The sequence below is a fragment of the Oratosquilla oratoria genome, chromosome 12, assembly GCF_046742065.1.
Source record: "Oratosquilla oratoria isolate Oo_2021 chromosome 12, ASM4674206v1, whole genome shotgun sequence".
NCBI lineage: Eukaryota > Metazoa > Arthropoda > Malacostraca > Stomatopoda > Squillidae > Oratosquilla > Oratosquilla oratoria.
The window spans coordinates 7,022,573-7,046,928 of record NC_134788.1 but is presented as its reverse complement, the minus strand read 5'-3'; the positions used below and the strand labels follow the sequence as shown (position 1 = coordinate 7,046,928).

The window sequence follows — 24,356 nt, the reverse complement described above, 5'->3', positions numbered from 1 at the left end:
TTGAAATGATAGCGAACACAGTGTTTAAGAGGAGAACAAGCATAATTGTACGTAGGCAATGAAGTGAAGTGAAAGGTAGTCGAAAGGGCTTCAATAGACTAAGCATTGTTGCCTAAAGGGAGGATTGGAAGAGTTCTGGACGTAAACGTCTAAAGGGGGAAGCGCAGTGGATTGTCAGATTATCGAAGGAAAATTAAAAATAGAACCAAAGTGAAAGGGGGTGGGAGGGAAAGGGAGTCAATGAAGTGCTGAGGATGAGCAAACTGAGAAGTACTGTAAAGAAGAAAGAGTACTGGAAGAAGATGTGAGAAGTATGGGAAGTAGTGAAGGACACAAAAGAGAGGCAGAAGAAGTAGAAGAGGAATAGGTATGTTTTGAGGAAGAAGTGATGAAGTATGCAAAGCCGGTGAGTGAGACAAGAATATTGGCTGGGAACAAAAGAGGAGGCAGCAAACGTAGGATGAAGAGGAGGTAGTGGTAGGAAAGAAATGAGCAAATGAAGATTGGTGTGAGAGTAGAGGGAGGAAAGCATGTGTGAGGAACGGAAGGTGAAAGCAAAACGTAAGGTGAGAGACACAAAAAAGAAAGCAGAGGTAAGGTGTAGTAGGTGTGTAAGGGAGGATTTTGAAAAGATTGTATGAAATAAAGAGAAATTATGAAAATAAGAGAAATTATGAAATAAGAGAAATGATTGGAGTAACATCAATTAGAAACAAAATAGGAAAGGCACAACTAAGGTGGCTTGGGGACGTGGAGAGAATGGATGAAGAGAGAATTGCAAAGAAGAGATGGAACTAGAGACCAGAAGGTAGCAGATCTAGAGGTAGACCGAAGAAAAGATGGAGAGATGGAGTTGAAGAAATCCTAGAGGCAAATGGATTAGGAAAAATAGAGGATTTGAGGGAAGAAGAAGAAAGCTTTGAGAGGACAATCTGGAGAAGTGTGCTGGTCCGACTGACAGGCTGAAAGCCTACCTGGGAGCAGAAGAAGTAAGAAGTAAGTATATACATACATATATATATATATATATATATATATATTATGTATATATATACATATATATACATATATACATATATATACATATATATATACATATGTATATATATACATATATACACATATATATATATGTATAATGTATATATATATACATATATATATATACATATGTATGTATATATATATACATATATATATACATATGTATATATATGTATATATACATATATATATATATATATATATATATATATATATATATATACATATTACAGGTGAAAAATGTAATCACACATTTGTCAATCACGGTAAAACCACTGTTGGAGTAGAAAAGACTGGAAACGGGGAATCTATATATTTCGATTGCAAACTGCAATCCTCTTCAGTAGATACAATTAAGAGAGAGCGTGCTACTTAAGTAGCACCTTTTACAAGAGAAAGGGGAACATGGGAAGAGGTCTCTACCCTCGGCTCACTCCGTATGTGAGGTCAGGAGGCAAATGTGTTTTTAAAAGGTTGGTGATAAAAAGTCCGGATATTATATCCGGGGACCATTGCCCCTTTGAAATATTCATATTGGGCTGGTATTCAATAATAGTGGATTCTACCATTTTTCTCCTGAACTCACATCTGGATTTATAAATAAGCTCAGCTTTGTCCCAATCTAAACAATGTTTAAATTGCTTAACATGTTGGAACACAGCTGAGCTCTCCTGTCCATATTTAATGGAACGTTTATGTTCGATCATCCTAGTGTTCAAATCCCTTCCAGTCTGTCCGATGTAAACTAAGTCACAACCTTTACATGGAATCGAATATACCCCTTGACTATGCTCTTCTTTTAACCTTTGGTGGACATTTACCACCTTTTTATTAATGGTATTGGGGTAATAATTAATTAAATTTAATTTGTCTTTGGGAAGAAACTTGGTCGAAGGAATAAATGATTCAGAAAAGGGAACGATTAAAGAGCTCTTGTCCAAAGAAAAATTAGAGGAAATGGGGGTGGTGTTGAAAAAATTGGATCTCGCTCGGCTGAGGGCTTTGACCAAGAACCAATCCGGGTAAGCTAAATTACTAAGTTGAGCTTTTATAATGTTTAATTCTCCTTCGAGAAACTGGGGGCTGCAAATTCTAAGAGCTCGAAGAAATAAACCTGAGGCGACGCTACTTTTAACTTTGTCTGGGTGACTACTGAAAAAATGAAGATAACTACCAGAATGGGTTTCTTTTCTATAGACGGTAAAAGCAGTACAATAAAGTAGCATAATTTTTCCATTAATAGAGATATCCTCTATCACAGACAAAATGATATGTGTCTCTGGTCCGTAGGGGCGCCCCATATATACCCCAAAGTGTTAGTTGCATACTACTGAGCGGACTTTAACCTTACAATGATATACGGCCAATACCCCAGACAGGAATAATAGTATCAATAAAAAAAATAACAATTATAGAATGTTGATGAAGAGAAACCCTTTATTTTATTATAAAATTGATAATCGTAACCATCTTCTGCCAGGATAGAGTAATGGATTTTTCTTCCAGATTCCTCACATGATAACATTAGAGCAAGATTCCCCTAACTTCTTGTCATGGCACCCAGGTTGAGAACCACTGGTATAGGAAGAAGCCTGATGAAGCCTATCAAATGTTTTTACATAAGGAGTAAAGCTTATGTGCAGGTAGGAGAGATATATAATGAGTAGTCTGGGGTAAAAGTGGAACTGTGCTAAGGTTGTGTGATGTCCCTATGGTTGTTATGATCCGGGAAATAGAGTGTAGCAGTAAGTGGCTGAGTTTGGGAGGTTATGTGAGAGGAGAAAAGAAAACTGAGGTGACGAGATTTCCGAGGGTTGCGGGTGGCAGTAAGCTGGAGGTGAGCTAAAAGGGACTGGAGGACGTGAAGAATTTTAAATATTCATGATCACATGTATGAGAGAATGGTGGAATTGAGGTAGAAGTGGGTTATAGAGCAAGGGAAGCAAATAAATCTCTGAGGGAAAGTGTCATGAGAAGTAAATACCTGGAGTCGAACTGAAAGAAAAGACTTCACGAGGGACTGTGCCCACAGAACTGTATGGAGCAGAGACTTGGATTTTGAAAGAGGCAGGTAAGAAGAACCTTAAACCATTCAACTCTCTCTCACTTGAAATGCTTCTAGAAGCATTTCAAGTGAGAGAGAATTTCAAACTGTACTTCAGTTCAGCAACAGAAAGTCTGCCTTTTCTATGTGCTACGTAATCTGTGTCGCCTGCGTTTCAGTTTACATTCAGGTTAAAGCAGCAAAAAATTCAAAACCTCTCTGCTGAAAGAAGGGAAGTTGCCTCACGATTGGAAGGAGGTGAATGAGACACCAATTTTCAAAGGAGGGACCCTTTGATTATATCATAGACCAGTGTTTATGACCTGTATGATATTTCAATTGTGTGTGGAAATTGTAAAAGATAGATGAATGAAGTGCCTGGAGATGAACATTTTAGTAAAAAATCAATGCGGATTTAGACAAAAGAATGTCACGTGTCTTCAATTTCTTGAACTTTTACCCAAAAGAGTCAAAGGAGGAAAAAGATTGGATGGACAGTGTATACAGTATTTGGACCTGGAGAAAACTTTCGATAAAATATCTTATGAAAGATTGATGTGAAAAATGGAACATATAGGGATACTTAAAGTGAAGTTTTTGGAATGGACAAAAAGTTTTCAGAAAGATAGACCCATTAGAACACTTACTGATAATAGGACATCAGAATGGAGGGAGGTAACTAGAGGGATTCCATAAAGCTCCATACTAACACCAGTAATATTCTTGATACACGGAACTACACACACACACACACACACACACACACACACACACACACACACACACACACACACACACACACACACACACACACACACACACACACACACACACACACACACACACACACACATACAAACACACACCCTTCCACCCGACACTTCCCTACCACGCCACGCTACCAGGCAGAACAACAAAATTGTGCCCATCAGAGCGCCGAGGACTGACCGCTAAAAAAAAAAAAAAAAAAAAAAAAAAAAAAAAAAATAATAATAATAATAATAATAATAATAATAATAATAATAATAGTAATAATAATAAAATAAATAAGATAATAAACAGCGCCATTCTATCCACATTGCACATCATAACTTCAGTTAAATCTAGTCCTAGAATTAGCTCAAACTGTACATTGTCAGTATATCACTGCTAACCCAATAAACCGATTATCACAATGATAAAACACAATGAAAAAACAACACAATGAAAAAAAAATATATATTTTGCACCTTCGTGTTGAGGTGGTAGTCCCATCCGTCTTTGTAAGACAGGCTGTCCAAAAGGAAGTGCCGTGGGTCGATCGTTGGAGCTCTGACTCATCAAATCTGCTCTCCAGGATCTCTCCAGAGCCATATTTGAATTCTCTTCTGCAGCATCCAATGACAGCCCAAGACGATTTGCGATCTGTGTTGCTTGTAGTGTGTCTATAGTTATTCTAGGAATGGATGCTTGCATAAGTAAACAGAAAGTAAGGTGTACACATTATCACGTTAGTGTCTGTATGTATAAAATGAGCCCTTCGGTGGGGACATCGAACAAACAAAATATAGTCTTATGCTTAATATTTCCTAACAGGAAGAAGCTCAAGTGTACCGTATGAGGTACAGCTAAATAAGGTTTGTTTACAAACACACTATCTCCCTACCTTGTCCGTCGGTCAACAATAGCCCTAAGAAAAATCTACTCATGCTTTATCCAGGAAACATTGCAAGCACTTTACTTAAAACACAGTCTAAGAACAAAAGTTAATTTCTGATTTGTCTCACATGCTGAAAGCATTATCAAATATTATACGATTCTGAACCCATTAAACTCCGATGACAAGATTCTTGTCATTTGGTCAAATAAAACAAAAAATCATAAAACACCAAAATGTTTGATCAAACACCAGAAAAATATGACGTCAGTCCTCGCTTCGCTCGCGAGCGAAGCGAGGACTGACGTCATATTTTTCTGGTGTTTGATCAAACATTTTGGTGTTTTATGATTTTTTGTTTTATTTGACCAAATGACAAGAATCTTGTCATCGGAGTTTAATGGGTTAAACGTCTGTGGTTTGCACAGAATCGTCAAGCCATCGAAGAAGAAAAACAGATATATAGGAATGACCACCGCAGTCTACAATTTAAGAATGTAAAGAAAGTTCTTTAGAAAAAAAAAAGTCCTCACACGACACCACACTCAAACAAGAAAAAAAAAAAAAAAAAAAAAATATATATATATATATATATATACATATATATATATATATATATATATATATATATATATATATATATATATATATATATATATATGTATATATATAAGAAGAGAAGAGAAAAGAAGCGACTCAGCCAAAGGCTGGGGACATACTGCGTAATAATGCGATCAAATTCTGTTTGTGAGATAGTTGCATTGTTCGGAGCAGAAGTCGTCAGTGAGATTCCTGCCGGAAGCTCGTCGGGCGTCGGGGTCGGCGGTTCTTCTTCCATGGGACCCACAGACCACGTGACCTGTTCTTCCTCTTCACCAGATGTCTCCACTTCAAAGATGTGTTCTCCACCTCTCGCACCAACGAAAGGGAGAAAGCTGCTGGCTGTTGGCAAGCCATCAACAAGATCTTGATGGTGAGCAACGCCGAGGGTTGTGTCTGTGGCAACAGCGTTAATCAACCAGGTTGTGGTAAGTAGTGATCCAAGCATTCTCCAACTCCTCACCATAGTCTGGGCCGTCTGCAATGCAAAGAAAAATACATAATTAAATAAACGAATGAATAAATAAAAAATAAACAAATAGATAAATAAATAGATTAATAAATAAATAAATGAACAAATAAATAAATAAGTGAATAAATAAATATGTAGATAAATAGACGAATAAGTGATTAACGAATAAGCAAATAAATGAGTGAATGAATAAATATATAGATAGGTAAATTTATGAACATATAAATAAGTGAACAAATAAATAAATAGATCAACAGTTATTGAAAAAATAGATAAATAAAAAAATTAATTAACGAATGAATAAATAAATAAATAAATAAATAAGTAAAGTAATTAATCATTTAGTAAATAGATAGAAAATAAATAGATTTATAACTAAATAAATAAACAAAACAAAAGAACATAGATAAGCAAATAATAATAATAATAATAATAATAATAATAATAATAATAATAATAATAATAATAATAATAATAATAATAATAATAATAATAATAATAATAATAATAATAATAATAATAATAATAATAATAATAATAATAATAATAATAATAATAATAATAATAATAATAATAATAATATACATAAATAAATAAGCAAATAAATTAATCAACTATATTTTTCTTTGGAGGAAAGTTACGATATTACGATATTCTAAGAAATACATGACATACATTTCAGAATTAAAGGGCATTGCAAAACCAGGGCATGGAATTTTCCTAGAACCATAAAAATAATGTTAATATCTAATTGTTTGTAAATATTAACATAATTTTTTTTTATTCTAAAGAATTTCTAAGCATACTCATGCGCTGAGAAGGTCGTTTTTGCAGAAATGCTATGTACCAACAGAGTTTAATCAGAATAGTTCTCATATCTCTACTTTGGTACTGGCAGTGTTGTAGAAATTAAGATAATATTTCCAGGATTAAAAGTGTTGATTCTGGATAGAAATTAATTCTTCTTCTAGGAACTTTAGGCTACTTGTAGGAAATGTATGTTGTAGTTCGATGTGCCAAATGTACGATAATCCCGTTTACAATGCCTCCCGCCAAGTGGCTAGACGTCGCTATTTTCGTCGTCAAAGGTAATTACTACGTAGGAAAGCAAGCTCTCATTTTCGATTTTCTGGGTGGAAAATGATAAACGCAGCGACTTCCAGTTGAGTATGAGAAAATGAAAGTGATATGGCGGATGTGACCTGGTATTTGTTAGAGACATGAAAGAATACTGAGTCACAATCCACACGCGCGCACACACACACACACACACACACACACACACACACACACACACACACACACACACACACACACACACACACACACACACACACACACACACACACACACACACACACACACACACACACACACACACACACACACACACACACACACACACACACACAGACACACACTCTCTCTCTCTCTCTCTCTCTCTCGCGGCGCAGTGGTTAGAGTTCACGCCTGCCACTACGGCGGTCCGGGTTCGTATCCCGCCCAGGGCTGAAATAATTTCAGTACTGTGGGTCGTTACTCCAACTCTCGTGGCGGGGAGTTGTGTGTGTGTGTGTGTGTGTGTGTGTGTGTGTGTGTGTGTGTGTGTGTGTGTGTGTGTGTGTGTGTGTGTGTGTGTGTGTGTGTGTGTGTGTGTGTGTGTGTGTGTGTGTGTGTATGCGTGTAAAGTCACAGCATTACCCATAGATCGGGGCATATACGAGCTCTGAGCTCTTTTCTGGGAGGGAAATAGCTGTCGATCACGAGTCCAACACGTGATCCAAGACCATGGTGAATCATACGCACACACACACACACACACACACACACACACACACACACACACACACACACACACACACACACACACACACACACACTTGAAGTACTTAAAGAGGGCGAATGACCCAGTTATGAAGAACCATCAAACAGGAAAATGAAATATTGACGGTAAAGAGTAAGATGGAATCCCAACTTTGGACATTACCTATTTGGAAATAATACAGGACGAAAAATAGTACAAAATATTTACCCTAAAAAAGCGTAGATTCGGAGGTGACTTGAGACAGGTATTCAAGATTCTAAAGGGAATTGATAACACCAAAAGTGACACAATTTTCACACTGAATGAGAATCCGACAAGGAATAATGGTCTCAAACTGTCAGGGAAAAGATTTAATTTGGAAGTGGGTAGAAACAACTTCGCCAACCGTGTAGTTAATGAATAGAATAAACTTCCTGCAGAGGCAGTGCAATGTAGTTCAGTTCGAAGCTTTAAGATTCGTTTAGATAAACACCTAAGCAAGATGCTGAAATGACTGTTATTTATTTTATATTATTTGTTTATTTGTTTATCATTTGTCTGTTTGTTTATTATTATTTGCCTGATTTTCATTTACTATTAGTTATCCGTCAATTTGTCATTACTTACTATTTACCTGTTTGTTTATTATTTAACTATACCTATGCATTTACTTATTTTATTTATTATTGTTTACCTGATTTATCTATTTTTATATATTTGTTTATCTATTTATCATTATTACAATTTTTTTCGCATCCGACCTTGATATGGAGCAAAAGGTCTCCTGTCGGCATGCTTCTCCTTTGCAATCCTTTGTAGATAGTACCAATCGGGGGTTGGCAAATTGATCGTTTACAGTGGCCATGAACAAGATGTTGAATAAAGAATTTTTATGGTGAAATTAAGTCACTAAGAGCAACTGAAGACTAAACCTAGAAAAGTAATGGAGAGTAGTTAAAACATTCAACTCCGATGACAAGATTCTTTTCATTTGGTCAAATAAAACAAAAAATCATAAAACACCAAAATGTTTGATCAAATACCAGAAAAATATGACGTCAGTCCTCGCTTCGCTCGCGAGCGAAGCGAGGACTGACGTCATATTTTTCTGGTGTTTGATCAAACATTTTGGTGTTTTATGATTTTTTGTTTTATTTGACCAAATGACAAGAATCTTGTCATCGGAGTTGAATGGGTTAAAACATAAAACGAAGTTAAACCACTCAAGAAACAAATGAAGTGATTGTCAAATTGATCACGTGTTGGACTCGTGATCGACAAATATTACCCTCCCGGATGAGAACTCACGAGCTAATATATGCCCGATCTATGGGCATGTATACCTTACACGCACACACACACACACACACACACACACACACACACACACACACACACACACACACACACACACACACACACACACACACACACACACACACACACACACACACACACACACACACACACACACACACACACACACACACACACACACATACACACACACACACACACACACACACACACACACACACACACACACACACACACACACACACACACACACACACACACACACACACACACACACACACACACACACACACACACACACACACACACACACACACACACACACACACACACACACACACACACACCTCGTGGCGCTGTGGTTAGAGTTCTCGCCTGCCAATACGACGGTCCGGGTTCGAATTCCGCCCAGGGCTGAAATAATTTCAGTATCACTGCACTGCGGGGTGTTACTCCAACTCTCGTGGGCGGGGAGTTGGGTGTGTGTGTGCGTGTAAGGTCACAGTATTGCCCATAGATCAGTCATACGAGCTGAGCTCTCATCCGGGAGGTTAATAACTGTCGATCACGAATCCAACACGTGATCCAAGGCCATGGTGAATCACACACACCCAACTCCTCGCGAAGCGAGGACTGACGTCATATTTTTCTGGTGTTTGATCAAACATTTTGGTGTTTTATGATTTTTTGTCATTGGAGTTTAATGGGTTATTAAGGACATCTGTAGGAGAAGAAATAACAAATGCCATCTTGTTAAGAAAAGCCATGTGCAGACAGGAATAGAGCTCCATGGGGGCCAACGTCCAAGTCGATACGACACCCCGCCACGCCACGATACCAGAGAAATCAAGTGAGGACAGAAAGTGTTGACGAGATAAACACCATATGAGGACGGAGCCTTTATTTGTACGACGTCGTACAAATAAAGGCTCCGTCCTCATATGGTGTTTATCTCGTCAATCTCGTCGGCAAACTGCCACTTTTAAGGACAGAAAGTGTGGTTAAAATGAGAAGAAAAGGAACATGTAGTCACGAAAAAAAGAATGGCACAACAAAAACAAGAAAGGGAAGACGTGAAGAAAGGGATGATAAAGTTACTTAAAAGTAGATGAATTAATAAGAGAAATGGTGTGGTGTAATCGACCTTTAATGGTCCAGTGTAGGACCGGCCTACCCACTGAGGGACGATGCAAACCTCGGTGCCTTACCACAGTTGCTTGCTCAGGCTTGGTAAGGTTGCATGTACGGTGAGAGGTGCTCAGCACCTCTCACCGTACATGCAACCTTACCAAGCCTGAGCAAGCAACTGTGGTAAGGCACCGAGGTTTGCATCGTCCCTCAGTGGGTAGGCCGGTCCTACACTGGACCATTAAAGGTCGATTACACCACACGTTGGTGTGTTGGAATGACTGTGGTTGGGAATGAAGTCTGAAATCAGTTTAATCAGCTCAACAATAATTATTAGGTGCTAGCATATATTTATATGCGGCACTGGTATACCGCTCCTCTGATGTCCCGTTGTAGAGAGGGGTTGGAAAACCATGAAAGTGCTTTGCACTTTCCGGGGATCGAACCCAGACCTTCCACGTTCCGAAGCAGGAACGTTTCCCACTGCTCCACACAGGCTAAATGGTAGACAAATGAAAATATATTATAAAGGCGGGGAGAAATCCCTCCGGTCTGCGTCATTCTTCACTCACCCCACCCCCTACCTTCTCCCTTCCTTGCTCAACAGACATTCCCCTTTCACCCCATCCATCTATCTCATCCTCGGTCGTTCCCTCAAGTTCACTTCACCCCAGAATAAGAAACTTTGATTATTGAACATCGCGATTAATATTAAAGAGACCCAGCGGGTGAAAGAACCAACTCGACATAGAGAAGAGTCGCCATGTAGCTCTTGAATTCATGCTGGAAGTGGTGGAAACGAAATTGAAAGAGGAAATATACAAACAAGGAAGCTAGGACTTTACTAAGGCAAGGTTTACCAAATTAAAAGATACCTTGAAGGAGTTTAACTAAATTATAGAAACTGAGAAGAAATTAGATATTTTCGTGAAAACTTACAACATAGAAGTGGAAAAGTATGTACCAACGACAAGTGCGATAGAAGTGAAAAAAAGGATTCAATAAAAGATGTACATTGGCAAAGAAAGAGAGAGAGAGAGAGGGGAGAGAGAGAGAGGAGAGAGAGAGAGAGAGAGAGAGAGAGAGAGAGAGAGAGAGAGAGAGAGAGAGAGAGAGAGAGAGAGAGAGAGAGAGAGAGAGCATTGGGGAGGTGACAAAGAAGAAGTAACAAAGAAGAAGTAACAAAGACGACAAAATACGAATACGAAAAAGTCATAAATGAGAGGAAAAAATCTTCGGGAAGGATGTAGTCGACAAATGCAATGCCAACCTTTTTATTCTCATCATCAATTAGGGACATACGTAAGGGAGCACGTTGATTCACTCACACACAGAGTAATAGATGCATGGAAACAAACTGAAAGAGGAGACAGTGAGTGCTAAAACTATACATGATTCTAAGAAAGAATTGGACGAGGAGAGATACAACTGCGGGTTACTACGGGCATAGCTCTCCTCCCACAAAATACAACTAGGTAAACTAGGTAAACACACACCGGCGCCAGTAGTCCCCTTCACGGTCTCTCCGAGGGGCAAGCTCTCATGCAGCCACCCTCCCATCTTCCCCACTCCAAACAACTCTCCACAGGTTCGATGAACTTGCCATAGCCATGAATTCCGTGAGCGTCACCTGCGCCTCCTCTATCAAGGGCTGTCTCTTTAGTAGATAACCGTGTAAATAGAATCAACATCAGGGAAACTTGCCACATGCCCATATAACCGGAGTTGACGTAGGGAGGTTGGGGGTGCTAGCTAAGAATCTTACTGTAGAGCTGATGATGGCAAACACAATGTTTAAAAAGAGAGCTAAGCATAAGTATACATGGGAAAGGGTGGTGGACAAGAATTGTTGATAGGGCGTTAATGGACTATAGAATTGTGTCCAAACGAAGAATAGAAAGAGTCTAGGACATTTAAGTTTTCAGAGGAGAGAGTGAGGAAACGTTAGATATCATTTGAATGAAAGGAAACTAGGAGTGAAGGAAAAGTGGAGGAGAAAAAGAGTGGGAGGTAGAGAGGTGCTGAGAGTAAAGAAAATGGATGAAAAAGAAAAAAGAAAAATGATAGTGGTAGAAGCTAAGAAATGCATGGGAGATGTGTAGAATAAGAATATATATGTTTTAAAAAGGAGAAGAGAAGTGTGAAAAGATGGTATGCAGAATGAAGAGGACGGGAGGGAACAGAGGGAAGTCTAGTGAATGGTGGAATGAAGAGGTGAGTAAATGAGAAATGTTTTCAAGATAGGACTAGGGAAGCATATGAGAGGTACATGAAAAAGAAAGAAACAAAACGTAAGGCGAGGGTGGCAGAGAGGAGAGCAGGTGTAGAATGGGGTAGGAATTTGACAAAAATTTAAAAATAATAAAAATATATTTTGGAAGGAAGTGAAGATAGCGAGTAAAAAGGGAGATAGTACAAATGTATATTAGGTAATATTATTTACCTTCACGTCGAACAGAAAATATAATTAACTTCCTTAGACAGGGGTGAGGTTAAGTCAGAATATAGACTAAATATAGATTATAGGATGATGTGAAATGAAAGGAATATAAAAGTTGATAAAGAAGCAAAGGAATGAGAGGGCTTATCCATGAAAGAGAAAACGTTAAATTGACCTTAGAAAAACAGAAGAGGAAAGAACAGGAAAATATAAGAAAAGACGTGAAGATACTAAACAACAGGAAAATGCTTGTTAGAGTTGTAGTAGCAGGCTAAAGAAATGTGCCAAAATATCAGGAAAGAGGATCCCACTACATCATGAGTGGAGAGAGGAAAGCGCACAATATGTAATGCTAGAGGAATTATACCAACATTCACTGGGTGTGACGACTCCAATGGACACGAGTGGTTTTGTCGAAGTGTTTAGGTTAAGCCAGGTTTACACGCTACGATAAATTGTAGCGTGTAAACCTGGCTTTAGGTGGCGCAGGTGAGTTAAAAATCAAGGAAAAATTGCAAACCACGGGTGACGTAATCAACAGAGCATGGGAATTAGAATGAGAATTCGACAAGAAATAATGGTCTCAAACTTCGACAACCGTGTAGTTAATGAATGGAATAAACTTCCAGCACAGGCAGTGCAATGTAGTTCAGTTCGAAACTTTAATATTCATTTGGATAAGCACCTAAGCAAGATGCTGTAATGCCTGCCATTTATTTAATATTATTTGTTTGTTATTATTTGTCTGTTTATTATTATTTGCTTGATTTTCATTTGTTATTAGTTATATTTCAATTTATTATTATTCACTATTTACATGTTTGTTTATTATTCAACTATACCTACGCATTTATTTGTTTATGTTGTTATTACTGTTTATATTATCATACTGTTATTTATTTATTTATTTATTTGTCTATTATCATTATCATATTTTTTTCGCATCCGACCTAGTTATGGACCAAAAGGTCTCCTGTCGACATGCTCCGCCTTTGTAATCCTTTGTAATAAGGGAAAAGGATAAGAATATCTGGATCAAGATAGATGCAATTTAGGAGAAACGAGCAAAAATAAACCAGCTTGTCAGTGTAGCTAAAGGAATGCTAAAGGACGGAGAAGCTGACACCGAAACAAAAAGAACAAGAGAGCACAGGAAGCAACGAAAGGAAACTAAAGGTGGCATATTTTATTCCTGACCGGGTTCGGGGGATGAGCGCAACCGGGGAGGGATAAAATATTGCACCGTTAGTTTCCTTTCGTTGCTTCCTGTGCTCTCTTGTTCTTTTTGTTTCGGTGTCAGCTTCTCCGTCCTTTAGCATTCCTTAGCTACACTGGCAAGCTGGTTTATTTTTGCTCGTTTTTCCTAAATTGTATTTACCATCGCTGCCTCCAAATGGGTTTCCCACGGCTGAAACGAATAAGCACTAAAGGCTGATGGGAGGCCTCCAAAAGGGCTTCCCTCGGCTGAGACGAATAAGTACTACAGACGTCAACAACAGTGAAAAGATTAGAGACAGAGATAATGTACGTGAAAATTAAACAGCAACAAACACAAAAACCACGCGTACAAAAGACTGCATCAGAGGAGGAGGGGGCCTGATGGTATGTAGAAATATATAGTGAGGATGAAGTGATACAAAAAGCATTAGTCTTACTCTTGGAATATAGACATACTATAATCAAACCAGCGTAAGGAGTCCTTTGGGGGCGTGGCTTCATTGAATGCAGCAGTGACAAATCTAATCTATTAACTCATGCATTTTGAGTTTTAGAATATAAATATAATTGTATCGATTACTTAAATGTATACAATATATTTTATTTAGATAATATACTAATAATATATTTAAAACATCCTTTTACGTCAGTTCAAAAATAAGCTAGATAAGAATGTGGCAACAGCGCGCACAAGGATTATTCTAACGTGCAATAGAGCACTAATTGTGCAACTTAAAATGAAAACGTGAAGTTGAAAAAAAAATCACTCTGTGCAATTTATTAGACTCCAGTACCTCCGAATCAGTGCCAAAATAGAGAAAATTTTACTGCTTTTATCTGTACAAATGTTCCTGGATTTCTTCAACTCATCTCCCCACTACACAAAACCAAAACCAAACTAAAACTAAACGTGATTCAGAACCATCATAAGATATGTTCTGAACCTATACGATTTGTCTTGTTCATGGACTGTATGTAGATGTTGTCTGTATACCAATGCACCGGTAACCGGAGATCTAAGACACAGACATATTTCTGCAAACATATTGAAAGAATGCTCATCATGGAAGGATCGTTCCTCTAAAAGTTAAAACAACTTTCTACGTTTCCACTTCTAGCAACTTTTGACGTTTCAAACAATTCTAGCGACTGTCGCTAGAACTGCAGGAAATCCACAAAGCTCCTTTGACTATTTTGTTTAGTTCTAAAAATTCCTTAGAATAATCCCTGATGCTGACAAGGTCATCATATTAAGACAGCAGGTAGGACTAGTAGTAATTGGATAATTTTAGATTTAAGAAGAAAATAGGCAAGAATTGGTTTACCAATAGAGTGGCTAACGAATGGAATAGTAGTGAGCGCTGAAACTATTACTAATTTGAAAAGAAGGTCAGAGGAGGAGATGATAGATAGTAATGAACATGGAACTGCCTAGTGAAGTCCCTATGGTCTCTTGCAGTCTCATTTATTCTTATGTTTTTCTAATGTGTGATTTGGTCTATAAGGACGTCACTAAATTCACTTAGATATCGACAAAAATGAGTTTCGATTGATGAGAGAAGGAAAGCACTGGGCCAATGTTCGCCAACCGTCGTGAGTTCGTTAAGTAGAACCGACTTCAGTTACAATCTTCAGCTTTTCGAATATACGAATGCGAAAACACCTTTGCTGTATATACTGAGAAACTGAACGGTAAACTAAGAGAGTATGTGACGCAAAGATAATTTGACATTTGTATATTCGAAAAAGCAGGAGATCGTAACCGAAGCCGTTTCTAGTCAAACGGTCTCGCCTGAGATGCCAATTATCCCCAGATATCTGAATCTGGAAAAAAAAAAAAAAAAAAAATTGCGGTCTTACTGTGCTTCGCCTCGTAACTGTGGGTAAACTCATGTCAGGCATTTTCTGCGATTCATTAATTTCTTTAGAATTTATTAATAAGAAATGGTGTAAAACACTTTCAAGATGCGAATATATATATATATATATATATATATATATATATATATATATACATATATATATATATATATATATATATATTCAGTATCTATTGAAGTGGATTCCAGTTTACAATCGAAATATATAGATTCCTTGTCTCAAGTCTTTTGTACTCCAGCAGTGGTTTTCATATGATTGACAAATGTGTGATTACATTTTTCACCTGTGATATTATATATATATATATATATATATATATATATATATCTAGATATATATATATATATATATACATATATAGATATATATATATATATATATATATATATATATACATATATATACATATGTCAAGCGAGTGAATGTTGTAACTCACTGGTAAGATAGACCGAATATCCCACCAACTTCTCTTAGTATATTTAAGTAAACCCACCCTATGTAAAACCACAATGAAGACGATCACAGTTAGTGATCACAATATACGTATTTTCAAATATCTTTCTTTTCTCCGATAGTGGGATATTCAGTATATATATATATATATATACATATGTATATATATGCAATAAAAACACTAGGAGCGTGTGTTCACAAATACGTAAGTAACCACTAGGAAAAGTAAACTAACGAAGCAGAGCGCTTTCGTATAATTACATCTTCAGTGCAGATACAAAGAAGGAATTATAAGATGAAGAAACAAGGTACAGAATATATGACATAGTGAAGAGGGCATTCGGAGAGGTAGTGGAAGAAGTACACGTTGCGGACGTTTGGGCCGTCCTGGTAGCCAACAAGTATGGGACGTTTGGGCCGTCCTGGTAATATATATATATGTATAAACATATATATATATATATATATATATATATATATATATATATATATATGTATATACATACATACATATATTGAGACATTCTGACAGGTTGACGTAAGCGGAGTAGGAAACACAGGAGTCTTAGTCTTGAGTTTATTCCTGACTAGTTTCGCAGGTATGCTTTTTAAAAGGAAAAAGCATACCTGCGAAACTAGTCAGGAATAAACTTAAGACTAAGACTCCTGTGTTTCCTATTCCGCTTACGACATACACACACACACACACACACACACACACACACACACACACACACACACACACACACACACACACACACACACACACACACACACACACACACACACACACACACACACACACACACACACATATATATATATATACATATATATATATACAGTATATATATATATATATATATATATATATATATATATATATATATATATATATATATATATATTAAGGAATGAAATAACCAAGATCTGGTTTGCCTGTAGTTAGACCCATCCTTGACTAAGCGGTACAGTTTTGATCTCCGTCCTATAGAATGAATATTAATTCACTAGAATCAGTACAGAAGAGAATGGCCAAAATGATTCAAGGGCTTAGGAATTCACCATACGAGGACAGGCTTAGGAACAGTACCTTACATTCTGAGAAGACGAAGAGTGCGGGGTAATCTAATAGAGGTATTCAAATGGGTCAAGTGCTCTAACAAGGGTAATGCAGGAAAGGTTATCATATCAAGACTGCAGGGCAAAACCCATTGTGATAGATTTAGATTTGACAAATTTAGGTTTAAGAAGAAAATATGCAAGAATTGGTTTACCAATATGGTTTACTAACAGAGTAGCTAACGAATACAATAGACACCAACTCTGAAACTAATGGTTGTTTTAACAGAAGATTTGATAAATTTATGGATGCTGATGGGTGGAAATGGACATGAAAGTGCCTAGTGTAGGCCTTATGGTCTCTTGCAGTCTCCCGCATTCCTATGTTATATTTTGCTAGTCACAGTTTTTGAGGTAAATGGTTACATTCCTCTTCTTATACGTGAGCCTCATTATCAACCATGATTGCTTTGCTTTGAATTTAGGGTTATTTATCTTAACCCATTAAACTCCGATGACAAGATGTCTTGTCATTTGGTCAAATAAAACAAAAAATCATAAAACACCAAAATGTTTGATCAAACACCAGAAAAATATGACGTCAATCCTCGCTTCGCTCATAGCGAAGCGAGGACTGACGTTATATTTTTCTGGTGTTTGATCAAACATTTTGGTGTTTTATGATTTTTTGTTTTATTTGACCAAATGACAAGAATCTTGTCATCGGAGTTGAATGGGTTAAAACATAAAACGAAGTTAAACCACTCAAGAAACAAATGAAGTGATTGTCAAATTGATCACGTGTTGGACTCGTGATCGAAAAATATTACCCTCCCGGATGAGAACTCACGAGCTAATATATGCCCGATCTATGGGCATGTATACCTTACACGCGCACACACACACACACACACACACACAGACACACACACACACACACACGCACACATACACACACACACACACACACACACACACACACACACACACACACACACACACACACACACACACACACACAGACACACACACACACACACACACACACACACACACACACACACACACATACACACACACACACACAGACACACACACACACACACACACACACACACACACACACACACACACACACACACACACACACACACACACACACACACACACCTCGTGGCGCTGTGGTTAGAGTTCTCGCCTGCCAATACGACGGTCCGGGTTCGAATTCCGCCCAGGGCTGAAATAATTTCAGTATCACTGCACTGCGGGGTGTTACTCCAACTCTCGTGGGCGGGGAGTTGGGTGTGTGTGTGCGTGTAAGGTCACAGTATTGCCCATACTGAGCTCTCATCCGGGAGGTTAATAACTGTCGATCACGAATCCAACACGTGATCCAAGGCCATGGTGAATCACACACACCCAACTCCTCGCGAAGCGAGGACTGACGTCATATTTTTCTGGTGTTTGATCAAACATTTTGGTGTTTTATGATTTTTTGTCATTGGAGTTTAATGGGTTATTAAGGACATCTGTAGGAGAAGAAATAACAAATGCCATCTTGTTAAGAAAAGCCATGTGCAGACAGGAATGGAGCTCCATGGGGGCCAACGTCCAAGTCGATACGACACCCCGCCACGCCACGATACCAGAGAAATCAAGTGAGGACAGAAAGTGTTGACGAGATAAACACCATATGAGGACGGAGCCTTTATTTGTACGACGTCGTACAAATAAAGGCTCCGTCCTCATATGGTGTTTATCTCGTCAATCTCGTCGGCAAACTGCCACTTTTAAGGACAGAAAGTGTGGTTAAAATGAGAAGAAAAGGAACATGTAGTCACGAAAAAAAGAATGGCACAACAAGAACAAGAAAGGGAGGACGTGAAGAAAGGGATGATAAAGTTACTTAAAAGTAGATGAATTAATAAGAGAAATGGTGTGGTGTAATCGACCTTTAATGGTCCAGTGTAGGACCGGCCTACCCACTGAGGGACGATGCAAACCTCGGTGCCTTACCACAGTTGCTTGCTCAGGCTTGGTAAGGTTGCATGTACGGTGAGAGGTGCTGAGCACCTCTCACCGTACATGCAACCTTACCAAGCCTGAGCAAGCAACTGTGGTAAGGCACCGAGGTTTGCATCGTCCCTCAGTGGGTAGGCCGGTCCTACACTGGACCATTAAAGGTCGATTACACCACACGTTGGTGTGTTGGAATGACTGTGGTTGGGAATGAAGTCTGAAATCAGTTTAATCAGCTCAACAATAATTATTAGGTGCTAGCATATATTTATATGCGGCACTGGTATACCGCTCCTCTGATGTCCCGTTGTAGAGAGGGGTTGGAAAACCATGAAAGTGCTTTGCACTTTCCGGGGATCGAACCCAGACCTTCCACGTTCCGAAGCAGGAACGTTTCCCACTGCTCCACACAGGCTAAATGGTAGACAAATGAAAATATATTATAAAGGCGGGGAGAAATCCCTCCGGTCTGCGTCATTCTTCACTCACCCCACCCCCTACCTTCTCCCGTCCTTGCTCAACAGACATTCCCCTTTCACCCCATCCATCTATCTCATCCTCGGTCGTTCCCTCAAGTTCACTTCATCCCAGAATAAGAAACTTTGATTATTGAACATCACGATTAATATTAAAGAGACCCAGCGGGTGAAAGAACCAACTCGACATAGAGAAGAGTCGCCATGTAGCTCTTGAATTCATGCTGGAAGTGGTGGAAACGAACTTGAAAGAGGAAATATACAAACAAGGAAGCTAGGACTTTACTAAGGCAAGGTTTGCCAAATTAAAAGATACCTTGAAGGAGTTTAACTAAATTATAGAAACTGAGAAGATATGAGATATTTTCGTGAAAACTTACAACATAGAAGTGGAAAAGTATGTACCAACGACAAGTGCGATAGAAGTGAAAAAAAGGATTCAATAAAAGATGTACATTGGCAAAGAAAGAGAGAGAGAGAGGGGGGAGAGAGAGAGGGGAGAGAGAGAGAGAGAGAGAGAGAGCATTGGGGAGGTGACAAAGAAGAAGTAACAAAGACGACAAAATATGAATACGAAAAAGTCATAAATGAGAGGAAAAAATCTTCGGGAAGGATGAAGTCGACAAATGCAATGCCAACCTTTTTATTCTCATCATCAATTAGGGACATACGCAAGGGAGCACGTTGCTTCACTCACACACAGAGTAATAGATACATGGAAATAAATTGAAAGAGGAGACAGTGAGTGCTAAAACTATACATGGTTTTAAGAAAGAATTGGATGAGGAGAGATACAACTGCGGGTTACTACGAGCATAGCTCTCCTCCCGCAAAATACAACTAGGTAAACTAGGTAAACACACACCGGCGCCAGTAGTCCCCTTCACGGTCTCTCCGAGGGGCAAGCTCTCATGCAGCCACCCTCCCATCCTTCCCACTCCAAACAACTCTCCACAGGTTCGAAGAACTTGCCATAGCCATGAATTCCGTGAGCGTCACCTGCGCCTCCTCTATCAAGGGCTGTCTCTTTAGTAGATAACCGTGTAAATAGAATCAACATCAGGGAAACTTGCCACATGCCCATATAACCGGAGTTGACGTAGGGAGGTTGGGGGTGCTAGCTAAGAATCTTACTGTAGAGCTGATGATGGCAAACACAATGTTTAAAAAGAGAGCTAAGCATAAGTATACATGGGAAAGGGTGGTGGACAAGAATTGTTGATAGGGCGTTAATGGACTATAGAATTGTGTCCAAACGAAGAATAGAAAGAGTCTAGGACATTTAAGTTTTCAGAGGAGAGAGTGAGGGAACGTTAGATATCTTTTGAATGAAAGGAAACTAGGAGTGAAGGAAAAGTGGAGGAGAAAAAGAGTGGGAGGTAGAGAGGTGCTGAGAGTAAAGAAAATGGATGAAAAAGAAAAAAGAAAAATAATAGTGGTAGAAGCTAAGAAATGCATGGGAGATGCGTAGAATAAGAATATATATGTTTTAAAGAGGAGAAGAGAAGTGTGAAAAGATGGTATGCAGAATGAAGAGGACGGGAGGGAACAGAGGGAAGTCTAGTGAATGGTGGAATGAAGAGGTGAGTAAATGAGAAATGTTTTCAAGATAGGACTAGGGAAGCATATGAGAGGTACATGAAAAAGAAAGAAACAAAACGTAAGGCGAGGGTGGCAGAGAGGAGAGCAGGTGTAGAATGGGGTAGGAATTTGACAAAAAATTGAAAAATAATAAAAAGATATTTTGGAAGGAAGTGAAGATAGCGAGTAAAAAGGGATATAGTACAAATGTATATTAGGTAATATTATTTACCTTCACGTCGAACAGAAAATATAATTAACTTCCTTAGACAGGGGTGAGGTTAAGTCAGAATATAGACTAAATATAGATTATAGGATGATGTGAAATGAAAATAATATAAAAGTTGATGGAGAAGCAAAGGGAATGAGAGGGCTTATCCATGAAAGAGAAAACGTTAAATTGACCTTAGAAAAACAGAAGAGGAAAGAACAGGAAAATATAAGAAAAGACGTGAAGATACTAAACAACAGGGAAATGCTTGTTAGAGTTGTAGTAGCAGGCTAAAGAAATGTGCCAAAATATCATGAGTGGAGAGAGGAAAGCGCACAATATGTAATGCTAGAGGAATTATACCAACATTCACTGGGTGTGACGACTCCAATGGACACGAGTGGTTTTGTCGAAGTGTTTAGGTTAAGCCAGGTTTACACGCTACGATAAATTGTAGCGATTTATTGTAATGAAAAGGTTGTTACAATTTGTCATTATGTGTAGACAGGAGATCGTAGCTATGCTACGATCTCCTGTTTACACGTAATGACAAATTGTAACAACCTTTTCATTACAATAAATCGCTACAATTTATCGTAGCGTGTAAACCTGGCTTTAGGTGGCGCAGGTGAGTTAAAAATCAAGGAAAAATTGCAAACCACGGGTGACGTAATCAACAGAGCATGGGAATTAGAATGAGAATTCGACAAGAAATAATGGTCTCAAACTTCGACAACCGTGTAGTTAATGAATGGAATAAACTTCCTGCAGAGGCAGTGCAATGTAGTTCAGTTCGAAACTTTAAAATTCATTTAGATAAGCACCTAAGTAAGATGCTGTAATGACTGCCTTTTATTTTATATTATTTGTTTGTTATTATTTGTCTGTTTGTTTATTATTATTTGCTTGATTCACATTTATTATTAGTTATCGGTCAATTTATTATTATTTACTATTGACGTGTTTGTTTATTATTTAACTATACCTACGCATTTATTTATTCTATTTATTATTGTTTATATTATTGTAATTTTTATTTATTTATTTATTTATCATTATTATAATTTTTTCGCATCCGACCTAGTTATGGACCAAAAGGTCTCCTGTCGGTATGCTCCGCCTTTTTAATCCTTTGTAATAAGGAAAAAGGATAAGAATATCTGGATCAAGATAGATGCAATTTAGGAAAAACGAGCAAAAATAAACCAGCTTGTCAGTGTAGCTAAGGAATGCTAAAGGACGGAGAAGCTGACACCGAAACAAAAAGAACAAGAGAGCACAGGAAGCAACGAAAGGAAACTAAAGGTGGCATATTTTATTCCTGACCGGTTTCGCTCTATGAGCGAAACCGGTCAGGAATAAAATATGCCACCTTTAGTTTCCTTTCGTTGCTTCCTGTGCTCTCTTGTTCTTTTTGTTTCGGTGTCAGCTTCTCCGTCCTTTAGCATTCCTTAGCTACACTGGCAAGCTGGTTTATTTTTCCTCGTTTTTCCTAAATTGCATTTACCATCGCTGCCTCCAAATGGGTTTCCCACGGCTGAAACGAATAAGCACTAAAGGCTGATGGGAGGCCTCCAAAAGGGCTTCCCTCGGCTGAGGCGAATAAGTACTACAGACGTCAACAACAGTGAAAAGATTAGAGACAGAGATAATGTACGTGAAAATTAAACAGCAACAAACACAAAAACCACGCGTACAAAAGACTGCATCAGAGGAGGAGGGGGCCTGATGGTATGTAGAAATATAGAGTGAGGATGAAGTGATACAAAAAGCATTAGTCTTACTCTTGGAATATAGACATACTATAATCAAACCAGCGTAAGGAGTCCTTTGGGGGCGTGGCTTCATTGAATGCAGCAGTGACAAATCTAATCTATTAACTAATGCATTTTGAGTTTTAGAATATAAGTATAATTGTATCGATTACTTAAATGTATACAATATATTTTATTTAAATAATATACTAATAATATATTTAAAACATCCTTTTACGTCAGTTCAAAAATAAGCTAGATAAGAATGTGGCAACAGCGCGCATAAGGATTATTCTAACATGCAATAGAGCACTAATTGTGCAACTTAAAATGAAAACGTGAAGTTGAAAAAAAAATCACTCTGTGCAATTTATTAGACTCCAGTACCTCCGAATCAGTGCCAAAATAGAGAAAATTTTACTGCTTTTATCTGTACAAATGTTCCTGGATTTCTTCAACTCATCTCCCCACTACACAAAACCAAAACCAAACTAAAACTAAACGTGATTCAGAACCATCATAAGATATGTTCTGAACCTATTCGATTTGTCTTGTTCATGGACTGTATGTAGATGTTGTCTGTATACCAATGCACCGGTAACCGGAGATCTAAGACACAGACATATTTCTGCAAACATATTGAAAGAATGCTCATCATGGAAGGATCGTTCCTCTAAAAGTTAAAAAAAAACTTTCTACGTTTCCACTTCTAGCAACTTTTGACGTTTCAAACAATTCTAGCGACTGTCGCTAGAACTACAGAAAATCCACAAAGCGCCTTTGACTATTTTGTTTAGTTCTAAAAATTCCTTAGAATAATCCCTGATGCTGACAAGGTCATCATATTAAGACAGCAGGTAGGACTAGTAGTAATTGGATAATTTTAGATTTAAGAAGAAAATAGGCAAGAATTGGTTTACCAATAGAGTGGCTAACGAATGGAATAGTAGTGAGCGCTGAAACTATTACTAGTTTGAAAAGAAGGTCAGAGGAGGAGATGATAGATAGTAATGAACATGGAACTGCCTAGTGAAGTCCCTATGGTCTCTTGCAGTCTCATTTATTCTTATGTTTTTCTAATGTGTGATTTGGTCTATAAGGACGTCACTAAATTCACTTAGATATCGACAAAAATGAGTTTCGATTGATGAGAGAAGGAAAGCACTGGGCCAATGTTCGCCAACCGTCGTGAGTTCGTTAAGTAGAACCGACTTCA

General features: G+C 38.1%; 1 protein-coding gene across 1 annotated transcript in view; it reads right to left on the bottom strand.

Moving 5' to 3' along the window:
* Nucleotides 1–24,356, bottom strand: part of LOC143032025 (uncharacterized) — a 96,633-nt gene that overhangs the window by 33,380 nt on the left and 38,897 nt on the right. Inside the window, exons 3-4 of the mRNA XM_076196496.1 lie at nucleotides 5,444–5,802; nucleotides 4,318–4,523 (exon numbers count right to left, since the gene is read on the bottom strand). Of these exons, the coding sequence (XP_076052611.1) occupies nucleotides 4,318–4,523; nucleotides 5,444–5,802 (565 nt within the window). The remainder of the gene's footprint in view (nucleotides 1–4,317; nucleotides 4,524–5,443; nucleotides 5,803–24,356) is intronic.